This window comes from Rhagoletis zephyria, unplaced genomic scaffold, assembly GCF_001687245.7.
Source record: "Rhagoletis zephyria isolate East Lansing unplaced genomic scaffold, Rhagoletis_zephyria_1.1 Rzeph_scaffold_00134, whole genome shotgun sequence".
NCBI lineage: Eukaryota > Metazoa > Arthropoda > Insecta > Diptera > Tephritidae > Rhagoletis > Rhagoletis zephyria.
Genome location: NW_016157218.1, coordinates 283,943 through 306,256, shown reverse-complemented (window position 1 = coordinate 306,256; position 22,314 = coordinate 283,943). Strand labels below are relative to the sequence as shown.

The window sequence follows — 22,314 nt, the reverse complement described above, 5'->3', positions numbered from 1 at the left end:
CAATCACGCCTACAATTAAAGTTCAAACCGAAATTATCAAATCTCTCACCGTAGAAACTTTGAGAAAATGTCGAAGCTTTTATCGCCAACAACAGCCTAGCGAGTCCTTAACTTTTCAATACCTGGGTCTAGCGAAACGCATTGGCTGATTGTCCACCCGATAGACACGTATGCCTCCGTCGTTCGGCGACAGAAAAATGAAACAAATATATACACAACGTTTAAAGAAATCTATGAAGAATTAAATCAATTTCCTTATGAAATTCATCCACAGAAAAATAAAAAAGAGACCGCTCTGCTGTTTGGTGAAACTAAAATGTACGTTCCTTTGTTTGGGGCAGTTGACGAAGTTTTTATATGAGATCATCCAAATATTTCGAAGTATTTAAATTGCTTAATGTACGCGGACAACGCTATTTAAGACAGGGATCAATTACAAGCGGGCCCAAATAATGTGTTCAAGTGGTGTGAAGTTAATCCTATGCCACTCAACTTGAAAAAGTGTAAATTTACACGCATCTCTGGAAGACGCTTTGAATAATATAATTATAACTAAAAAAAAATATATATATATTTTTAATTTTAAAACAAAGCCTAAAAATTAAAAAAAAATTAAAGACGAAAAAATAAAATAAGATCCTAAAAATGTTTTGGGGAAAAAATGTAATCTCTTTAAACCAATATAATCTAAAAACTAAAAGAAAATGATCTTATTAAAAGAAAAAATAAATTAAAAATGAATTTCTAAAAAGTAAACGCAATTAAAAAATAATCCTTCTTTTCTAAACAATAAAATCTAAAACTTTAAAGGAAATTGAACTAAAAAAAAAGAAAATAATAATTTATCAAAAAAATAACTTGCAATTTACTTCTTCTATGATCTTGCAACTTCAACATTGGTCCGTGAACCAGTTTTCATTTATAGGAGGGCCAAGAAAATCATCGACATACCATCCAAAGCACTGAATGAATAATGCATCCCTCTATCTTTCTTTGCCAGAGTAAGTTCGATTTTTCGTCAATCAACGCTTTATCGAAGGTCCTTTGTATCATGACCAAATCTATTTTTCTAGAGTCCTATTTAGTATTTAAGCTGACATTATGATCTAATTCCATTTAACTACAGTGGTTGCATGTCGCCTTAATACCCACGCTAATTGCTTACACTTTCAGAGGCAATGACGATCGTCAATGGGCGCCGGGATATAAATAGCCTCACTTTAAGTTGGCTGACCTCCCACCTGACGCAGAAACAGGGTTGTTTTCGATATCTCTATTGTCGAACTTACGTCAGGTAGAGGTATCTTCTTAGCATACTTGTGGCAATATTATCACAATAAATCCTTGCACCAGGTCTACCATTAATTTTAGCCAAAGCTGCCGTATGGCCTAAGGTCGGTCTTGATAGAATCACTCTCTTCCATTGTTTCTTTGGAGTAATAGATGTAAGACTAGTGACCGCCAAACTATGAAAGACCCTCAACTGTATTTGGTTTTATTCAAAGATGCCGTTTGGCTGATGTAAGACTAGCCATCGCCAAACTATGATTCATGGCGGGCCCAGCAGTACATTCGCTAGTGCAGCAATTCTCCACAAGGTGGCATATAAGCAAGAAGTAGTAGGCATATTATCAGTTTTTATTCTTGGGCCTAGTACTGGATGCACTGAAAGGACAAGTGCATCCAGCGCATGGAGGTCTGTGTTTCGCAGCAAGCATCAGACACCTTTTCTTCTTCTTATTGGCTAATGTAAGTGACGCTCCCTGGCTTGGGGGGTTGCTGAAAGACAACCGTTTGAACACGTATGCTTCTCGCTTTGAAAAAGAGTGGTTTGGATACGTTCCTGGTTATTGACATATGAAGTATTACAGATAGTTGGGGATTCTCGAATCAATGCCCGTGCCATAATCGTGACGTTCTGACATTTGATAAATTTTTATTTTTTTCAAAACTATTAGGGTTTTTGGGAACTTCAAAAGGTATTTTTTCCTTCACCCTACTACTTAGTGAAATACTTTACCAAAGTTCTAATCCATTTCTGTTAAAGGAAATTTCATAAAGCGGAGCCGACTGTAGTCAATTTTGCAAATACTCTTCATTGCCTACTTTACGACGCACCAGTCCGCTTTATTTCTTTAGCGTGTTACGCGCTGTCGCTTCTGTGAGCTTCCGATGGAGAATTTTGTGCCGCTTGGCTTGCATGTTTTCCAATCACTTGTACAACATGCCACGCAATCTTTGGCACTCGCCAGCAACGGAGCGTTAAGCAACCGAAGAAGAATTTTTGGTTTGGCTGGCTTCCGACGTTGGCCAACGAGCCGGACTTAAGTGACTTGTGGCAGCTGGGTGGCGAGATTTATTGGGCGTAGCTTAGCTGTGGAGTGGAGTTGAGAAAAGAATTCGCTGAACGAATCGATAAGTAACAAAAGGTTAACATCGGAACTCCTCCAGCGAGAAACAAACAAAACAAACAAACAAAACACCAAAAATGTGAAACAAATTAAAGAACTAACTTCATCGTGTCTGAGGCGCGTGCTTGTGGCGCACATTTTTGGCATGATTACTTCTGGGTGGCAGTCGATTTCTTTTGGGCATTCCTTGCTGTAAAACTTCAGTAAATAGATACAAAAAAATTAATTGCCCCATACCATTCGAAGGCCAGTCCGTTGCGCCCTTGTGCCCTCTGCGGCCTGGATATGCTGTTTTGCTTTGAATTCCCATCGTCTATTTGTGCTCATACATTTATCTTTAAATGATTGTTGTAAATATGTTGTTGCTTTTCGTTGTACTTATATACATTCGCATGCAATCCAGACATCTCTTATGATCCTAGCAGATAATAATAACAATTGCGACGGCCATTAGTTAACTTAATTGCGGCATGCGTTGCACGTGCTCACCCACCTTAGCCCTCACGCCATCAATAGTTGGCAAAACAAGCCTAATGTATTTCACTTTGCACTCTTCGTTCTCCTCCAATCACCACGAATTTGTAGTATTTAATTGCTTTACCACAATAAAAGATTAATTACGTGCATAAATAATATTGAGTGTATTTAAGTGAATGAATTAAACTAGTTGGAGCTGTAATCTATTACTTACCAACTTACGTGCTTACTTATCAGAATTTATTTACCTTCATGTCAGGCATTTGAGTAACTTTATCTTGTGTTTGCTTGACTAGTTTCCTAAATTATAAATGATATTTTTAGCCTCCGCACGTGGTTGTCAAACGTTGAGTAATAAACTGGTTAATCCAAACTCGGTGATGAGTTCAAATGTATTTTTGAACTTGAGGCCGTTAAGGGATTATTTGAGGTTACATATATTAAATTACTTACTTTCATTAGTTTATGAATGTATATAAACATTGATATATACGTATTTAAGAATTTGTATTGAGAATTATTGAATCAGTCTAGAATCTACAGAAAATTTTCGAACATTTCCATATCAAACGAAATTCCACCGCACTTGCTCATGAACCGAACGGCAGTAAACTTGGAACTGGAGGCTGGTATGACTCGTATATTCATTTACATATACGTCCACTGCAACAAGGGCAATCTTTCCTCCGCTTCAAACAGTTGTGAACACCAATCAGACAGAGCAAATGCAAATTGTTTTTGCATTAATACGCAAGAAAAATCTATTTCAACTTTACGTATGTAGGTAGATTATAACGCACCAGGTTAAAAACTCGCCTTGTACCTTTGAACCAAAAGTATTTTTGCAAGAAAATTTTGAAAAAAATGTTTGTTTTGGCAGAACGCAGGGATCATTTTTTGCCGGGTCAAGTTAAGCAATAAAGGTTGGAATAATTCGTTTAACACTGAAATTTGGTACGAATGTTATAATTAAATTCGAAAGGTCTACGTCGATCCCACACTCGCAAAAATATAATCAAATTCTGGGGTATCATATATGGGTTTTTTGAACTTTTCAGGCAAATATGTTAAACAAAAGTGTAGGTTCCCAAACTTTTTCTCTCGTAGACCACTTTTAAAATTTTACTGGTTATGAATCACGTTACTTTGAAAAGATATTCGTTCGAACGATTCTGACAAAACACTGATTCATGTACTTGTGTTGCTGTTACGTTTCCTGTTACTCTTACGTGAAGCGAAATTGGAACCGAGTTGACAATCTTAACACAATATCGTCCAGACGATTGTAGTCATACGTGATTCATGCCCTGCTTTCGGTGGACCTTCTTATGCTACATCGAAAACTCGTGAGAAAATGTGAAGTTCAGATCTAACGATGGAAATTTTAATTGGAAATGAGTTCCAACCCTCAATTCGGAGTGGCTAAAATAAAGAAAAACAGTATATGTGTTTGCGTTCTCTTTATTATTTTTAGGGCCGTTTTCTGAAGTAACCTTTAACTTTACAGCTCACTTTATATTTAAAGGTTGGATAAAGAATAAAGCTATGTCTAAAGTTAAACATTTACATTATCGGTTGTTGACGTATGTATGTTTTTTTTTGCTTTACTTTAGACCAGAGGTGGGCAGCTTGGGCAGAGCATTTTTGTAGTGCGCGTGCAATTGATGTCACTGTGTGCGTGCGAACAAGTCGTGCGGTTGAATGAAGCTTTCGCTGTCTTCCCAAGCAGAGCGTTTTGTATACGGGAATACGCCGCGCAGTCGCCCGCCGGGCACACGCTGCCAATAATACATTTTAGTGCAACCTTTAAATATAAAGTGAGCTTTAAAGTAAGCTGGATGAACAAAAGAGACGAAACGCTCTTTTCTTAGGAGTAGCATGTGAGCGTGAGGCTAATATTAAGGCGAATAAACTGAGTTCTATTGAAAATTCATTTAGCTGAAGAGCGCCTTTTCATTTTTAACTCACAAAAAAAGGAAAGATTGAAATTGTATTCTCCTGTCTTAAAAACAAATTAATGGAGGTTTTAAGAAAAATGAAAATTAGAGCTAAATAAACAGGCTATCTGATCTATGGGCCGGTCTAACTGAAAACACGTTTTTCAAATCCGTGGACAAAAAAAAACAAAAACGTTTCCAAAATTGCATTTTCATCCTATCCGTTAGGATGATGTCATTTAAAATTTTTTTGCCTCCCTTAATTTTTTTGAGTACTGTATTTTCTGCAGACCACAGGCATATACAGTGACTCAAATAAGTGACCTAGAAAAAAATTAAAATGCTGCCCAAGCACATTCTACAAATTTTCATTAAAATCTTTAAAACATTTTTGGGTATGCAATTTTATGGCCCATACAATGAAGTGCAAGTTTCAACGAGCTCAAATATCTCGTTGATTTTTAATATTTATTTATTTATTGTTTTTTTTTTTGGTGATGGCTTTTGCGGATTTTGCGTACTCGTCATGACCAGCAACTTACTTCTCCGTTTGCCTCCTTCTGTTCAGCTGACTATGCACTTCCGATGCCCAGGCCGCGGCGGGGGTATTTCCAGCTTGCTGGTTACCCAACGTAGAGGTATATGGATTTGGTTTTACCATGACGAAAAGATGGGGGCCAGGTTTACACTTTACCCTTACTGCCAGATGCGCGCCTTTCAGAGGGTATTCTTCCTGTTATCCTCCGACCTCCCGAGAAGCACCGCATACCTTCTAGCAAATCTGGGTCATCGTTCAAAAAGCAGCCCGAATCAAGGGAATAGGGTGCAATTGGTGAGTGCATGTACTTACACAGTTGCACCACCATCCGTGTGAAGGTATGATTAGCGATTCGACTAAGCCCTCTCACCGCGTCAAGGCGCATGTTCATGTTGTTCAGATTGTCATAAAAACGCGTTTTGGATTTTTAAACTATAATTTAGTAGGTATTATAATAGAGCGAAGCCACTGTCATTATAGCTTATTTTTATAATTCTGTACTAGAACAAAAACAAATAAAATACTCGCTTTTTATTTGCAGGACATCAAACGTCATGACCAAGGTGTCTATCGTTGTCGCATAGACTTCCGTACAAGTCAAACGCAAAGCTTCCGTTTCAACCTCACAGTCATAAGTAAGTACCAACAATTAGCAATAAAAATTGTCTAAAAGCAGGACATCTGTTGCAACTTAATTGCGCTAAAAATGTCTATTCTTTTTCATGCTTTTAATAAAAACAAGTTGCTTTAATTAGTAGTACAAAAATGCAATATTTTGGAGTTGCAAAAAGTAAATTTTTCCATTCCTGCTACCTTTTGCAGTACTTCCCGAACAACCAATCATACTGGATCGTTGGGGACGACAGCTGAATGGCTCGCTGCTTGGGCCAAAGCAGGAAGGAGATGACATTGTTATCACGTGTCGTGTGGTGGGAGGTAAGCCAAACAACTGTCAGTTTTTTATTTTTTGTTATTTGTTTGAATTTTTTTGATTTCCTATAGAAATGAAAGACTACCAAATTTTGTTAGAAGTTTTACGGAAGTTTTATTGATTACTTTTTTTTTTAACCTAGAGCATTTTGATTTAAAAAATTCAATTTCCTGTCAATTTCTTAGCAGGCAAATGAATTGAGTTTGGTTTGGAAAAAATCCACTACAACGTGAGATTTCCTTTTCCCCATAAACTAATTTATTTGCATACACATCTTGATAAACTTATTGGCTTACTTACTTACTTAAGTATTTACTTATGCGCATACTTATGTATGTTTGTTTATTTTTGTTCTTTTCGTTTACACGCCTGATGCCATTTCAACTGCTGCAACCACAACGTAACAACGATTTAAAAAAAAATACAACAACTACTAAAACAACAACTCTGCTGCCTCAACTGCGGCTACAACAATATCCTTGTTTGTCTACTCATCCACTCATCCGCTCGTCGACTTTAGGCCGCCCACAACCTCAAGTACGCTGGCTCGTAAATGGACTACTTGTCGACAATCAATACGAACACAATTCCGGCGATGTTATCGAGAATAGGCTACTTTGGCCATCGGTTCAACGTACTGATTTAAATTCCGTTTTTACTTGTCAAGCATTGAATACACAATTAGATAAGCCTAAGGAGAAAAGCTTTTTACTGGATATGCATTGTAAGTCGGTTTATTCGTCTATTTGTTTGTTTACATTTTTCGTTTTCCTTTCGTTTGGTGTAAGGCTTTCTAGAGAGTGTGAGAGAAATAAACTAAAATGGCTCGTGACTAAACTAAAACTGGCTGCGGAGGTCGGTTGACGTAGCGTATGCGATTCCAATAGACGAGCGAATATATCTGAGTGCATAAGAAAAAAAAAGGAAATGCAAAACGAGTATGAGGATTACGAGGATAGCGAACAGGGGGCTGAATGAGGTCGGCTAGCTCGTGACAAATGTGTGCCAACCAAAGCCTGTACAAATGAAAATAAACAAAATTCCACACACTCACACTGTCATACTCACTTGCACACTAGCACACCTGCATACAAACAGCCCTGCAACAATTCAGACTCACACTAGTTTAGCCCTCAGATAGTCCTAATTGTTACCAGGACTAGTCCCTCCTAATTCCCTGCCAATGGTTTCAACTGCCATTTTTAGCAATGGCGTGTCATTGGAAAAGGACCGTAAGATAGTCCTGGACTAGTCCAATTTTGGAGATTTTTTTCGTTGGAGTAAGATTACGTTCTGCACTTCACAGAAGCTTTTTCATATTTCGGAAAAAAAAATTATCATTTATATCCATGTTGCCTCTGACGGCATTTGAACCCGGACCCTCCTGAAAGCTAACAAATAGTGGCAAGCATCTCTGCGCGCTGAGCTACAGCCACGCATGTAAATGTGTGTTCAAATGTTCACTTTGCATCAAGGCCAGACCAAGCGATTGCGACATTTACAGGGTGGTGTTCTTTAAATTCTTTTTATTGAATTGCAAGACAACACCCCCCTGTCACTGCCAAACTGTACTTTTCGTCTATCTCTAGACCGATTCCTTGGGGACTGGTCGAAGGCTGACATTTTCGATGCAAACAGATGCCCAATTCTGGCCAGTCAAATTTTAACCAGTGAAATACTAGAGCTTTACGGAAAATTTGCCGCCATATTGCTGCAGGGAGACCAGGACTACAGCGAGTCGCACACAGACACGTCCTACAACACCTAAAACTGTGCTAACGTATTTTGATGTTCTAATTAGGCAAAGGTAGATAGATCCTCACATGCTTGTTTGCGTTGCGCAGCGCTGGGATGTGGGTGTGTGAATTGTGGCTGAAAGTTGCGACATTCAAAAGGTTTTAAGGCCCCGTCAGTACGCGCTGCTTTCATTCTCATAAGCTCCTCTCCGTTGCGCGTTCGTTAGCTATTCGCTCGTCTGCTTGTTTATTTAGCATTTGTTTTTGTTACTTTTAGTATTGTTTGAGTTTTGTTTTTATTTTTTTGCTGTTAGTGCTGCGCTACGCTGCATAGTTCCGCTATTCGTCTAATTTTTTTGCGCTATTTTCTACTTACTTATTTATATGCAAACGTGCTGTTGTTGTTGTTGTCGTTGCAATGATGTCTTTGTTTGTTGAATTTTTTCTTCGTATTTGTATTTGTTTTCTAGTGAAACCGCTGACGGTGAAAATAATTGAGCCGCCCAACTCGATGGTGGCGGATCGTCGCTACGAAGTCATATGCGAATCAACCGGTTCACGTCCGAACGCCATCATCACCTGGTACAAGGGAAAGCGGCAGTTGCGGCGCACAAAGGTGGGTATATGCGTATACTGTTAGCGAACTACATACAACGTACATAGCACAATTGCTCCCTCCCAACAAAGTGTGCGCAAAAAACTAAGCTTTTAAGTCTAATGAGGTTATACTAATACTACGACCAGCGAAGTTGTGGATAATGTCATAAATAAATAAGGAAGAGCTGTCGCTGTTAGGATTATCGACGTAGCTAAGAGCTGGGAGGGATAACATGTGTATAACGGATTAGGACACAACTATCTATAAATAAAAAGTTTCTACTTAATTCGTATGCAAGCACACCTTACCGATGAAGCTCTAGGTGAGGTTAGGTTAAGCTGGTTGCTTCAAGCAGGGGCATACTTGGATCATAGACGTCAGTCCTTTGTGATAACACTTTGTATAGAACGGTAACGCGATGTTTGCAGAGGAAAAATTGCAGTAGGCAAATATCATTCCAAGAGAATTTATCAGCGTTCTGTGGAAAGTGCATTCTTATTTGTAAATCTCGCAGTAACAAGAAAAATTCTTCGAAAAATATACATTTTCCCATTTTTCCCGCTATTAAAAACGACCTAACGTTTCTACATAAATACATATATATAAGGTAAATGTTTTTGATGTAACAGAAAGGAACATCGCGATCTAGAATATTTTTTGTATCCCTATGATATTTTCTAACACTGACGGCCCAAGATGTTATTAGCCTCCGTTATGAAAGCTAAAAGTTTCTTGGTTGACTAATTTATAACCTTAAGGGCATCGACTGTGGAAGAATTGAGGCACTGCATTCTTAGTTTGGCCAATGCCGGTCAATCACAGCAACCAATAGCCAATAAGCAACTTGATATCGGCTCTGTTCAAAATAAATATATATATCTTTTGCACCGAAAGAATAACCAAAAAGTCTGGCCTGTCTAAGGGCCCTACCTCTCTCTTGTACTTACTACTAAGCTTACGTAGTTCTTTAGCTAAATGAACTAAAGAACTAGTTAAACTCAATGAACTAGTTAAAAGTTCTGGCAACATTTTTGTTAGTTTCACTTTTATTTCAACATATTTTGATTAAAAGAAAAATACTGATAAAAATAAAATTTTTCATAAAAACAGGGTTGAAATCTTGAAATTCCTGCCCGTAGTTTGTTTGTAAGTCAAATATGAGTGGCATTGTGCTACTTGATAGCACGGCCGAGTAATCATAGCCAACTTATGTACAGTAGTCGAAAAAATTATATCCGCACCAAATTTTGACTAGTTTTAAAATATTATTTTTGTTGATATTTAATGTCGGTTAGTTTTTTATAGTTTGTTCTTTACCAACATCCGTATAAATATAAGTTTAAAGGCAGTGTCACACGATTGTTTGAACACCCAAAATCTTTTTCACTATCCCAATCACGAAAATTAATTTATTGAAATTTTTCAATAGAACATCGCTGTATTGTACCAATCTTTTGAATGCAAAAAAAAATTTCCCACTTTTTTTTACCAATAGCCCAATATAAAAATTTACAAATCTAAACAAATGTACCAATCGAGTGACACTGCCTTAAAAATTTATGCAATTAAAAAAAAATCTACAAATTTTCGTTAAGATTTCGAGTTTTTTAATTAAATTCTGAGTATGCAGTTTTGTGGCCCATTGAATTCTAGTGGAATAAAGTACACGTTTCAAATGGCTGAAAATGTTGATTGATTTTTTAGAATTTTTAAAATTTCGAAATTTGTACGAAAGTTTGTTGATTTTTTTTTTAATATTGCACAAATGAGTAGTCCACTTGCATACAGCGTTATATGATTTTATAATAGTGATCCATAAATAAAAAAACGTCTACAAACAACAAGTAACATCCAAATTGTATACTTCTCTTTATTATCTGAAAATTTGGATAAACAAGAGCCTAATAACATTAAAAAACAATATGGCAATGTGGTAGGTTTTGCAAATTTTATATATAAAAGTTGAATATAGCGAGTTTTGAAACAGTAACTTTTACATAGCTATCTTTTTTTTTTTGCTTTTCGCGCTCATACTTCCATGAAGATTGGTCTGCTTCTTTTTTACGACGCCTTCCACTAGGCACCGAAACTACCACGTTTTCTTGCAGTTTTCTAAGTTCATCAGAAGATGGCGACTTTTGAAAGTGTATAAATAAGTATTATAGCGACTTTTGCAATAGTAGTTAACATTTGATGCTATTTTTTCAGAAAATAGAAAGATTTTGCAATGTATTATTAGTGGACATGAAACTACTTTAAATACTGGTACGTTACTCACCAAAAACAAAAAACCTAAAAAAATTTACATACCGCCTTTGCAAGTGGACTGCTCAAATTTGGAAACATGGATTTCCACGGGTTTTATTAAAGAACGAACTATATTTTTATTTAAAAATATAACAAAAGTTCAATAGCAACAAATATAATACGTTAAGACTTGGCAAAACGTGGTTTGGCTATAATTTTTTGACCACTGTATGTACTTACTACGTCTTAGTTTACCCATGATTATATTTTAAGGCTCGGCGAGGACCAAGTGTGTCCACAAAACGGTTCCAGCCCCATAAGTGCAGACGATGAGCGTCCCTTGCCAATTCGTTGTCGACCTCGTTGTCCGCGATCCCGCACTGTTTTGACACACAGCATAGTAATACCGAGTTGCTTACTGACAAGAGTTGAATAGGGTCAAAGCACTCCTTCACTAGCCTGGAGGTGATCGTCTTATTGGAACGGGCCCTTATGGCCACTTGGCTATCAGAAAACATAACTACTTGAAAACATAACAAGGTTCAGTCTGGCCCAAATTGAGTACCTCGGCCTGAAAGACCGTGGACCAAGTACCCATTACAATAGAAAATTTGTTGCCAGACATCCGGTCCTGCTCTGCTCTCCATCTTCGATGCTTCTGTGAACCGCGCTTGGAAATTTTGTTTAGACCAGATTCTGTCCTTTCCTTACCTTTCCCATCCATTGTATTTCTTGCATAGTGGTGTTACCAGTCTTGTTCTTGCCGAGGACACTAACCAGACGGGCCTGGGTATTCCGGTTGCTCACCCTAAAATCATAGTATTTTAGATTTCCGTTATGGTCTTAATCTTAAGAAAGAAGTCATTGTTCGATCGGAATTCACACAGTTGGACGAAAAACCCTATCTGATCCATACTACCGCAGTTTCCTGGATGATGATGATGTGGAATAACCTGAACACTTTCTACTTGGCTGGCCAGCTAGCTTCGCGCTTTATAATAAGCTTTGAGGAACTCTCGGGAAATGGCATTAGCTGATAGGCTTGCGGTGTTTCAAATCTCGTGGCATTATCTACGAAGGAAAACACGTATAACGTCAAGTGTATTCTCAACTGAAAACGATCAGCTATCCTGTGTTTAATCTTAATAAGTTTGTTGGAAGTTTCGGCTTTAACTCTCGTAAAAGCGCAAAGACGCGATGAGTTTTGTTATTTAGTGGAATCATTGAGGTTCGTTTTTGAAGTGGAATTTCTTAGGCAGCTTCGGAGAAAGGAAACGATTGCCTTGAGCATTTAAGGCCACTGGTTGGAGGGAATAAAAAGAGGAAGATATAGAGAAACAGAAGCAGAAAACGAGACATGGGCATTGTGAATATAAAGATAAAGATAACGATAGCGATAAAGACAGAAATGAAGATAAAGATAGAGATAAAAATATAGTTAAAAACAAACACTAATACAAATCCAAAAATACAAAGATTGAATATCCGCGTGATAGCGCTGAGTAAATTGATTGAATTTTACTCCCCCACCGTATAAGTAAATTAATTTTTTTAAATTTAAAAAATTAATTTTTTCGAACTAATCTTTCTGTGAGTCTACTGTATTGTTTGGAATTTTTCTTTGATATGTATAGCTCAGACAAAGGTTGATTTTAAATTAGTTTTGAGCACATGTGCTCGATTGCTGCTACGCCATGCATGGCCTCGATATGTACATACATACATAAAGTATGTGCATATGCGTGTGTGTGTGCCAACAATTTGAACATTGCGGCGCGGTCTTCTTTACCTTATTTAACAGTTTTGCTTTCATTGTGCCATTAATGGCATGCAATGTGTATTTTGCGTTGTTTATGCGGCCATGTTTTCAGTGAACTCCCGCCTTTGTACGCCAGCAGCGTTCTACACTCATACACCCCATGCCCCTCCATATGAGTGGCTGTGTGTGTCCTAATATGTACTCGTATTTATGTTTACTCGCTACCGTGTGTGGTGGCGGAAATAAAATGAGTGGGTTCGCGTAAATGTATTGCTTGTTACTTGTGTGATATTATTAGCGCACTTGCTATGTAATTTGCAATAAGCAATTTAAAAGCGGAAATGAAAATTTCACTACAAAATGTATTGTGCAGAAGCTGGTAAAGTGGTGAAACGTACAAACGGATATCTAGATATGTTGATACATGCATAGATACTTATGTTACAAGCAGTCTGCGTACAAATGTCCAGCGGCAAATGCGGCGGCATGTAGATATGTACATATATACCATGTAAAGATCTTTGTTGTGTGCAATAAATATGCTTCTGACGGCTCATGCAAATCCAGTGGGCGTTTTACTTACTTTCACCATTGTTGAACATAAATTTGCTGCCTAAGTGTTGAAACATATAAATCAAATGGCGTTAAATAACATGTCTAACCCAGTTGTTGGCAAAAAGTAAATGCAGCAAAACAAGTCAATTTTTCATCGATGCTTTCGACATGCATTTAAAATTTATTTTACTTCTTTTTCAGGATGATATCTCAAAGAATGTTACACGCTCGGAATTGAGTTTTGTGCCCACCACAGATGATGATGGCAAATCTATAACTTGTCGCGCTGAGAATCCCAATGTTAATGGACTCTACTTGGAGACAATGTGGAAGTTGAATGTCGTATGTAAGTAAAGTGTTAATAGAGTTACATATGTATGTATATAGTGACGGTTGCGTTGCTCTGAAAAAAGCAGTGGGTGAAATGGGTTTAAACGCTCGTATGTGACGTGTGATAACAAATGATCAAAATAGCATACATTCATAGTTAGGTTTCACATATGCAATAAAATGGAAATAAAAGAGGAAAGTTTCCTTCGGAAGTGGGTTCGAGAACAAATAGCAAAACCAGTGCTAGTTAGAATCACGACAAAATTCAAATTTTGACAGATCATATCTCCAAAGAAAAAAGAATTCATCGAACACGTGTTAACTTATTTCGTGTATAGAACCCATAGAAAAAATTGAAGCCAATCGAAAGTCTGACACCCAATTTGGTGTCCGATATGAAAAATAATGTCTCATATCATTTAGCTCGCCTCGCACAATGAGGCAAAAAAGGTTGCTGTGGACAAGTCAATTTTGAGCGCCCAAATACTAACCGATTTCAAGTTTCTTTTTATTAAATAAAATATAATTAGATTTCGCGTCGATCTATCCATGGTGATTAAAAAAACACTGGGTTTTTATTTATTTATGTTGAAAAATGAAAGAAAAAATTTTACGTTTGAGTGCTTCTACTTTTTTGGAAAATACTTGAAATTAATTTCAAATATCTGGAATTATTTAAAATATTGTTCATAAACATCTTTTCATAGGATACGTTTAATTAAAAAGCGTATTTCATTTGTTTTCTTTACTAATATAGATTTTGAAAACCGTTTTTTTTTTTTGTTCGAAAAACTCGTGAACAGCTGTATCGATATTTTTGAAATTTTCGGCATCGACTCCAAATATCCAAGGATGATAATAGAAGAAAAGCAATTTCGATATATCAAGGGGCGTGTCACCTCCCTTACAAACTGAATTTCTCACACCACATACACATTCTAATGTGAGAAATGGTTATGTACATATGTATGTATATGCAAATATGAATTTGGGTAGGCTACAGTTTTTTAATCACTGCTTTTAGGTAAATTTGGTACTTAATTTGATGTTTAGTTTCCACTAATATTATGCAGAATGCGTAGGGCTGGCTCTTTGCTGGCAACAAATTGCCACTGCTCAGATCACTGTGGTCCTCGAGCACATTCAAAAATGGCAGTAGTATCCATAGTTGCAACTCAAAAACTCACTGAATTATCAAACTGCCTTCGTATCGAACTAGTTCGAATGAGTCGATCTTCGTAAGATAGAGTTAAATCGACTGAAAATATCTTTGTAATTAATTTCATTAATTTTAAAATCTATTTCATAGCACTTTATCCATACATGCATATATAAATTATATTCCACCATTTTCTTCTTTTTCCTCGGTTAATGACTTAACCGTATACAGATCCGCCTTTGGTAACGCTGCGACTGGGGTCTACACTCACACCCGACGATATAAAGGAAGGAGATGATGTATATTTTGAGTGTCACGTACAATCGAATCCTCAATGGCGGAAGCTCTTGTGGTTACATAATGTAAGTAATTTGTTATAAGTATGAGTGTGGAGAATGCACATAACCCCAATGCACACCTATGTACATGCAATGGCGGATACAGGATTTTGTTTGGGGAGGGGCGATTGGAATCGACTTGTCGAATAATGTTAAATTACAGGCATCTAACTTGATTCACAGCGGAGTGACTGATCGAAGCTATATGACCTACAAGCATCCAACCGGCTTGAACCCTCCTTTATTTTTCACACTTATAGAGGTTCTAGTAATTTTTATGAAGTCCGAATTAAAATGTTTTTTGATATAATTTTACTTTAAGTAAGTTTCATGTTGTGGCGCAAGATCCATTTATAGAGTCCCATGTAATAAAACAATAAAACTATTTTGTAAAAAAGCACAAGATAAAAAGTTATGCTCTGGGTTTATTAAAGCCGTATATATTTGTGTATATTACATAAATACTTATTTTTTGCTTATGAGGGATGTAATTAAGTAACTTAACAACTTGTTCGGAATTTTGATTATAAATTGCAAACATAATTTTGCGGTTTCATTTTGGAAATCTTTGTATTATCCGTTCAGTGTCAATATCAATTTCTAAGGGCCAGTTTCAGAGGCAGTTTAAACTTATATTACGTAAACAGAATTTAAAATGAAGAGCTGGCCGACATTTGATCTGCTAATCTTAGTTTAAACAGCCAGCTCGGGCATTTAAATAAAGTTTAAACCACGACCGTGCGCTGAAAAACTGGCCCTAAGTGTACGTGTAAAAGTGCCAGACCTATCAGTCTTTTTTCATTGATGGTACTATGGAACCATGTTTTTAACCGGTGAAGGGTAACTTCCTTCTGAAGTAGCCTCACTAGCTAGAAGTGTAGTCAGAATGCGGAGAAGTTTGTTAATCAACGGAAAAGCATATTCGTTGTCCCATTTACCAAGAACTGCTACTGGTGATTTTAGGAATGGCTTTTCGTTTACCTCATTTGTTCATCGTTCTGACCACACTTTCTACTCCTCTTCCAAACTGATAGCGTCTTTTTGTAGCGTATTACATTCCCTAATTTAATATGTATGAATGTAATAGTTCAACTCAAAAATGCTTATGTAATTTATATTTCGGCAATCCTTATCGGAGATCGATCTAAATATTATTCAATAGCGGTATAAATATTACCTTTGGACAATAATCTTCGGCGCTAGATGCACGATAATTAGCCCGAAAATTTCATCTATCCGCTCTCCGAGGAAGGACAATGTCCAAATAGTATAATTTCTTAGCGGCAAGCGCTTTTTCTACGCATTTTGCTATTATCCCCCTACGAATGTCTGGTTACCCAGTTGAGTCTGAAATTTTCTACATTCGCTGCGGAAATAGACAATAAGTAGTATCGAAAAGTTTGATTCGACATGCATACATATAGTTCTTATCATAACTTTACGACACTCACATATTGGCAATATTTCACTATTTATTTTAAAATTTTTAATTTTAATTATTGTTTTTTTAAAGGTATAGCATATTTTTAACAGAAACCATATAAGTCCAAGTTTCAATCTTTGTGCAAAATTAAAAAAGAAATCAACAAACTTTGTAAAAATTTCTAGCTTTTTAATTAATAATTTAATTTAGTTTTTTAGAAACACGTTGAGTATGCAGTTCTGTAGCTCGATTTCAAGTACCATTGATTTTTGGGAATTTTTTTCGTCGAAGATGTTGCTCATTTTCTCCATATAACAAAAAAATCGTCGCAAATGTTTTGTATGAAATAAAATGGCTAACATGGTCAACAAACAAAAAAAAAGGCCAAAAAACAGTTACTTTAAACTTGCAGTAAAATTGAATGGGCTAAACAACTGCTGCCTCAAAATATTTCTTAAAAATCGAATTAAAAAGTTCCTTAAATAAAAGTTCGAAGTTTTTACGAAAGTTTGTTAATTTTTTAGAACGTTGCACAGAGATTCAAGCTTGGATTTATAAGGTTTTTGTTAAAGATTGTACTATATTTTTTTAAATAAATAATGAAAATTAAAAAATATTAATACAAATGGTCAAATCTTGTCAAAATGTAAATGCCGTAAAGTTATGACAAGGTCTATAAATTCATAGTATTTGCATACCCATTGTTGTATTTTTTAATTTAAGAGATTTACATGCTTTCTTATTCTATAAATAATCTTGTGCAAGCCTAAAAAAGGATTATGATTGAAGATTATAAAAAAAATTTGTTTTAATTTGTTTAATATATTTAACCGAAATTTTTTTCCAGCTCTGGGTGGGAGGGATCGCCCCCATCGCCCCTCCCCTGTATCCACCACTGTGTACATGTGCATACATTCATGCAGACAAATTAAACCGTCGCAGATATATATATATATATGTATATATGTATAAGTATGTAACTATTTAGGTATTTCCACGCTTTTATGCGTGATACCGGAAATGGGATAATAGCTAGGAGACAGTTTATTAAATCGTCTGAGTATAGATCTCAGGCAAAAGCAGATTTAAGTTGTTGGGGACAAGAATGACGGAAGCTCCTACTTACATATGCATATATCTGTACATGTTTAAATACGCACAGCTAAAATAACACAAAGCTTGGGTAGTGACGTGGATAGCACTGCGCTCATAGACTGCGCTTTGGGGCTGTCTCCGACTTACCAAGTGTGTAGATTTCGTGCACATTTGTAGATACATATGTATGTTGATCGTTACCTTAATGTGTAAAGGCACTATCTCAAATTATCGCTAAATCGCAAAAAAGACCGTAACTAACCAAAATTTGTTATTGCGTAAAACGATGTGGGGACTTATAATTCGTTGAAATGCATTATAAGCAGTCAAAAAGTGAATATTGGAATTTTAGTTAGTTACGACTTTTTATATTTCAGCGACGTTGTGTGATAGGGCCTTTCTATATTAAGGTAGCAAAATGTGGTTGTATATATATGTAAATATATGTATGTGTGTAAGTACGTATGCGTGCATGTTCATCTATCTTTTAGTTTGCTGCAATTGGGAATACCCTCAAACCATTGAGAATTTCCGTAAATATTTTACCACCGACCGAAAGCACTTTGAATAAATGAAAATTCTCCACATACTCTGCTGGCAAGACTGAGAGTAACAGTTGTTATTATCTATATTTATTATACAAACACATAAATATGTATAAACGGCTTCCAAATTAAACAAGTAGCAAGACTCTGCGCCATTACCTTTGATTTGGTTCAAATTTTGCTAATATACTAATTTCATATTAAAACTGAGAGAAATGGATCTACAAATTAAATTTTTTTTTTTTTTTTTTTAATTAAGGGCGAGGTAAATATCGATAAAAAGCCAAGTTGGGTCAAAAAAATTGCTTATATCTCACTTCACTATTTCTTTCTCTTTTAATAATTCGGATTTTTGAAAATTGGTATATACCGCGTGCACAAAACCCGATTCCAATTTTAAAATCACCGTTAAAAAATCTTTGTAGGAGTAAAGTTTAAACAAATCATGACCACTCCTCTTATTTTTCTACATTTTTGCATTTGTGCGTCAGTGGTAGTAGGAGCGATGCACAAATTGCCAATAGTTTTCAATTAATTAAAAATATTTTATGTCAAATTGAGGCCTAGGTCCTTTCTTATATTAGTTAAAATATTCTTCTGATAAGCATCCTACCTTTTTTATTTAGCAGGTAGGTGACCGGTTACACGAGGCATGAAGTTCGAAATGTCGTCTCTATGCGGCCATATTAGCCTAGTTGTTGTACAGTTGTCCTCGACTAACCATGAACTATTGGCCTCAGTATATCAGTTAGAGCTGCCAGGAATCCCTGTGCAATCTTTGATCTTAGCATTACCGCGTTCATTGATTTGATGGCAGCCGGGCTATCCGAGAAGATATTAACCACAGCCTTCGTCACGCCATGAATTTGATACTTCTGCCTGACTTCTCTCTACACTCTGAACTCTGCAGTGGTCCGGAATACGGACGGATAATTCCAGTCATATTTATTTAGAAAAAACTCCGTAGCCAACTCTGTTGGCTAGCTTAGATCCATCCATGTAAAAATTGAGTTCCCTCCTTTCTCCATGGTCTTGTTTGTCTTAAAGAGCTACCCATAGTGTGAAGTAAAGAAGCGTGACCGAACCGCCGATGCTTCCACGTGGTTTCCTAACAAAGTTACTGCAGGAAAATTGGTTAGTACTGCTAGCACTTTGTTTGGGATGGTCTTTAAAGTACCCGACATTCACAAAAACGCTGCTCTTTGGACCTTACTTAGAAAGTTTAGGAAACTTGTCTTTGGAGTTGATACTGAAGAATCGCAAAGGCAATATATAATACGGGACGTTAATCCCCAGCTTATTTGCATGTGTATAATGCAACGTTGGCCTTCTTAACTTTTTCCTTTGTATTAGGTTTCCACGTAAGCTTCCTATCTAATATGAGTCCTATATATTTAAAATTATCCTTCAAAGTAATCTCCACAACTTTGAAAACTAGCGGGGATACATTTTCCCATTTGAGCCTATGTTTCTTTGTGAAGACAATTACTTCAGTTTTATCGGGGTTTATTCCGAGTCCCTTACTCTCTGTCCAGTTTCTAATCATTGACGTATTAGCGCGCAGAATGCCTATAATGTGTATGTAGGCATTTTCCTATAGAGTCAGTAGCAAGGAGCCCAGAGAAGGGGGAAGAGAACGCCTTCCTGAGGGTTGCCTATGGATACCTTAATGTAGTGTTGCCTAACCTAGCCGTTATCTTCGGTATGACGAGTAAAGTTTCGAACAGAGCGGCCACGTTAGGGTCAACACCAAAATCTTCTGAGGCACCGATAATGGCGCTTGCACTGATGTTGCTGAAGGCGCGTTCTATGTCTACAAAAGCATATTCCTTATCATATAAGCTCTATTCAACCAACCCAAAAAAAGATTGTAAAGCGGTTTTCGTGGATGTGCCTTTTGTGAAGTAATTATCTTGCATTTGAGCTCGACCGAGAAACAATTTTCTGCTTTCACTTTCTGGAGAAACTTCAAAAATGTATAAGTTCGAAATTTGGAGATTAGATCTCGGAAAAAATGTTATTGGTTAGGATATTTTTTGAGTATTTTTGCTGAATATAATTTGTTCAAATTAAGTGGGAATATATATAAATATGGATCGTAATTTAAAAAATTAAAAATCACAGATAGAAAGTTTGATTAATTGTTTTTCCAATGATACTCAACTTTTGTAATTCACACAAGAAATAGCGAATTTATAAAGAGTTTCGTTAACTACCACCCTTATGCTGTAATCCGTCGTAGATACGATTTTGCTACGAATCGTAAAATTGGTATGCTGAAATCCGAGTTTTCGTATCGTAATTTCGAAATTCGTGGGTCATCTTCGAAATTCGTAATGTTGGTATGCCTGAATCCGACGTAGCTGTCGTTCATGTCGGAGCGAAGCAAATTGTTTTAAAATATCAATAAAATAAAGTGTGTTAACGCATAAATATGTATGTAAGTTGAAGTGTGAATAGAAAAACAATTTATTAAATGTTTACAAAATTATCAGGTCGAAGATCACAACAAATCGCTCGCAATACGAAAAATTGGTGGAATGCATGAGCGAAAGGCCGGACATTGGTCGAAGCTTTGTAAAAGGAGCTAAAGGGGATGTTGTGGAATTTTGGGAAGAGTTTAAGCGCAAGAATTAAAGCGGCACAATATCTAGTGAAATGTAGGCCCTTAAAAGGAAGCAAGCTTATATTTTATCGTTTAAGTTAAATGGATCAGAACAATCTTCTAGCCATCTCCTTTGTATATTAATGCAACTGTTAGCTGTTCTTCCTCCTGGGGCAAAAGTGCACTGACTCCTCTGTATTTTACTTAATTAAGGATAAGTCTTTTCAAATAATGATTGATCTAATTTTTTTAATTTCACTATTAACTTGCGATTATATTTATTTTGATTTGTTTCTGCCAAAGCAGCTGATTAAAAATTTCGAATTTCACGTTTTTAGCAGGCAGTGCCGCTGATAGTTACGGTCGGATAACAGCATACCAATTTTCGAATTTTCGGAACGGAGCTACGAATTCGTAACTACAAACATTCGGATTACAGCATAGGGGTGTAATAAACCTGGTGTATATATATAGCATGTTTTGTTGATATTTTTAACGCACATAGTTAAAAAAAAAAAATTAAGTCCATTTCTGTTAGTTGAAGTATGAAATCAGGCCGTGTGAAATATTTGAGCTAAATCAAAGGCCATCACGCGGAATAGCATCATATAGTTAATATGGAATCGCCGTATATGTATGCACATGTAAATACCATTCTACCTAAGTACATAAGTACTTATGTATGTATAAATATACGTAATCTGCTTTATCGTGAGTTCCGTACTAACAAAAAAAAACTAAACTTAACAATTTTTTTCTGAATTTTTCAAGAACATTCACCTCGAACACAACACCTCGGCGCGCGTCATTCGCTCCAATCAGAGTTTGGTGCTACAAAAAATTACTAAACACTATGCAGGAAATTATGCTTGCAGCGCCATCAACGACGAGGGTGAAACTGTCAGCAACCAGCTACCGCTGCGTGTAAAATGTAAGTAGAATGCAAAATGCCGAAGGCCATCTATCATAATTCTCCATTTTCCCATCGAAAACAAGTGTTTACAAAGATTTAACTTTTCTCCCTCCACATTTCTCCTGCCACATCCTAAAACATTTTTCACTCAACTTCGCTTCCATTCAACTGCTTAGTTATAACTTTTATACATATGTATGCATTCAGTTCGTCCTCACTCTCCTCATCGCCTTGCCACAAAAATTCTATTACTGTTAGCTGTTGGTCGCCTGCTGTGCATCAGGTATTCTTAATCAGTATCTGTCCGAAACTTTGTTACTTAGATTGGAAACATCGTAAACAGAATCAGCAGCAGATTTCCATAGGTTCTTCTCTTTCACAAATGCCTTTCGTGCTGTGTATTGTTGTTTTTGTTAGTATTGTTCAGTAAAATCAGTTATTTACATATTGGTTAGAGGTGCTACGTCTTATTGTGAGCAGGTTAAAGAGTGAAAGCTTTTAAGCATATTCGTACGCGTGTATTTATGTAAATGTATGTACGTGACTGTGCCGGCACGATTCGGTTCATTAATAGAGAATTGCAAAATTTCTTCTTTTTTCATTACGTAAACATCAGTGTAACAAAGCTTTTTAAAGAGATTCATGCAAATGCGAAAACGAAATTCGAACTTAAAATAAAAGAAGTAAGGACAGTTCTGTCCTCGGCTGTACTTCCAT

The 22,314-nt window shown here is 36.4% G+C and overlaps 1 protein-coding gene across 4 annotated transcripts in view; it reads left to right on the top strand.

Moving 5' to 3' along the window:
- The window catches only part of side-II (sidestep II transmembrane protein), a 252,789-nt gene that overhangs the window by 164,468 nt on the left and 66,007 nt on the right, over positions 1-22,314 (top strand). For all 4 annotated transcript variants that reach the window (XM_017637696.1, XM_017637711.1, XM_017637704.1 and 1 more), the window contains exons 5-11: positions 5,905-5,998; positions 6,186-6,299; positions 6,815-7,018; positions 8,501-8,646; positions 13,391-13,535; positions 14,910-15,040; positions 21,456-21,615. In XM_017637696.1, the coding sequence (XP_017493185.1) occupies positions 5,905-5,998; positions 6,186-6,299; positions 6,815-7,018; positions 8,501-8,646; positions 13,391-13,535; positions 14,910-15,040; positions 21,456-21,615 (994 nt within the window). The remainder of the gene's footprint in view (positions 1-5,904; positions 5,999-6,185; positions 6,300-6,814; positions 7,019-8,500; positions 8,647-13,390; positions 13,536-14,909; positions 15,041-21,455; positions 21,616-22,314) is intronic.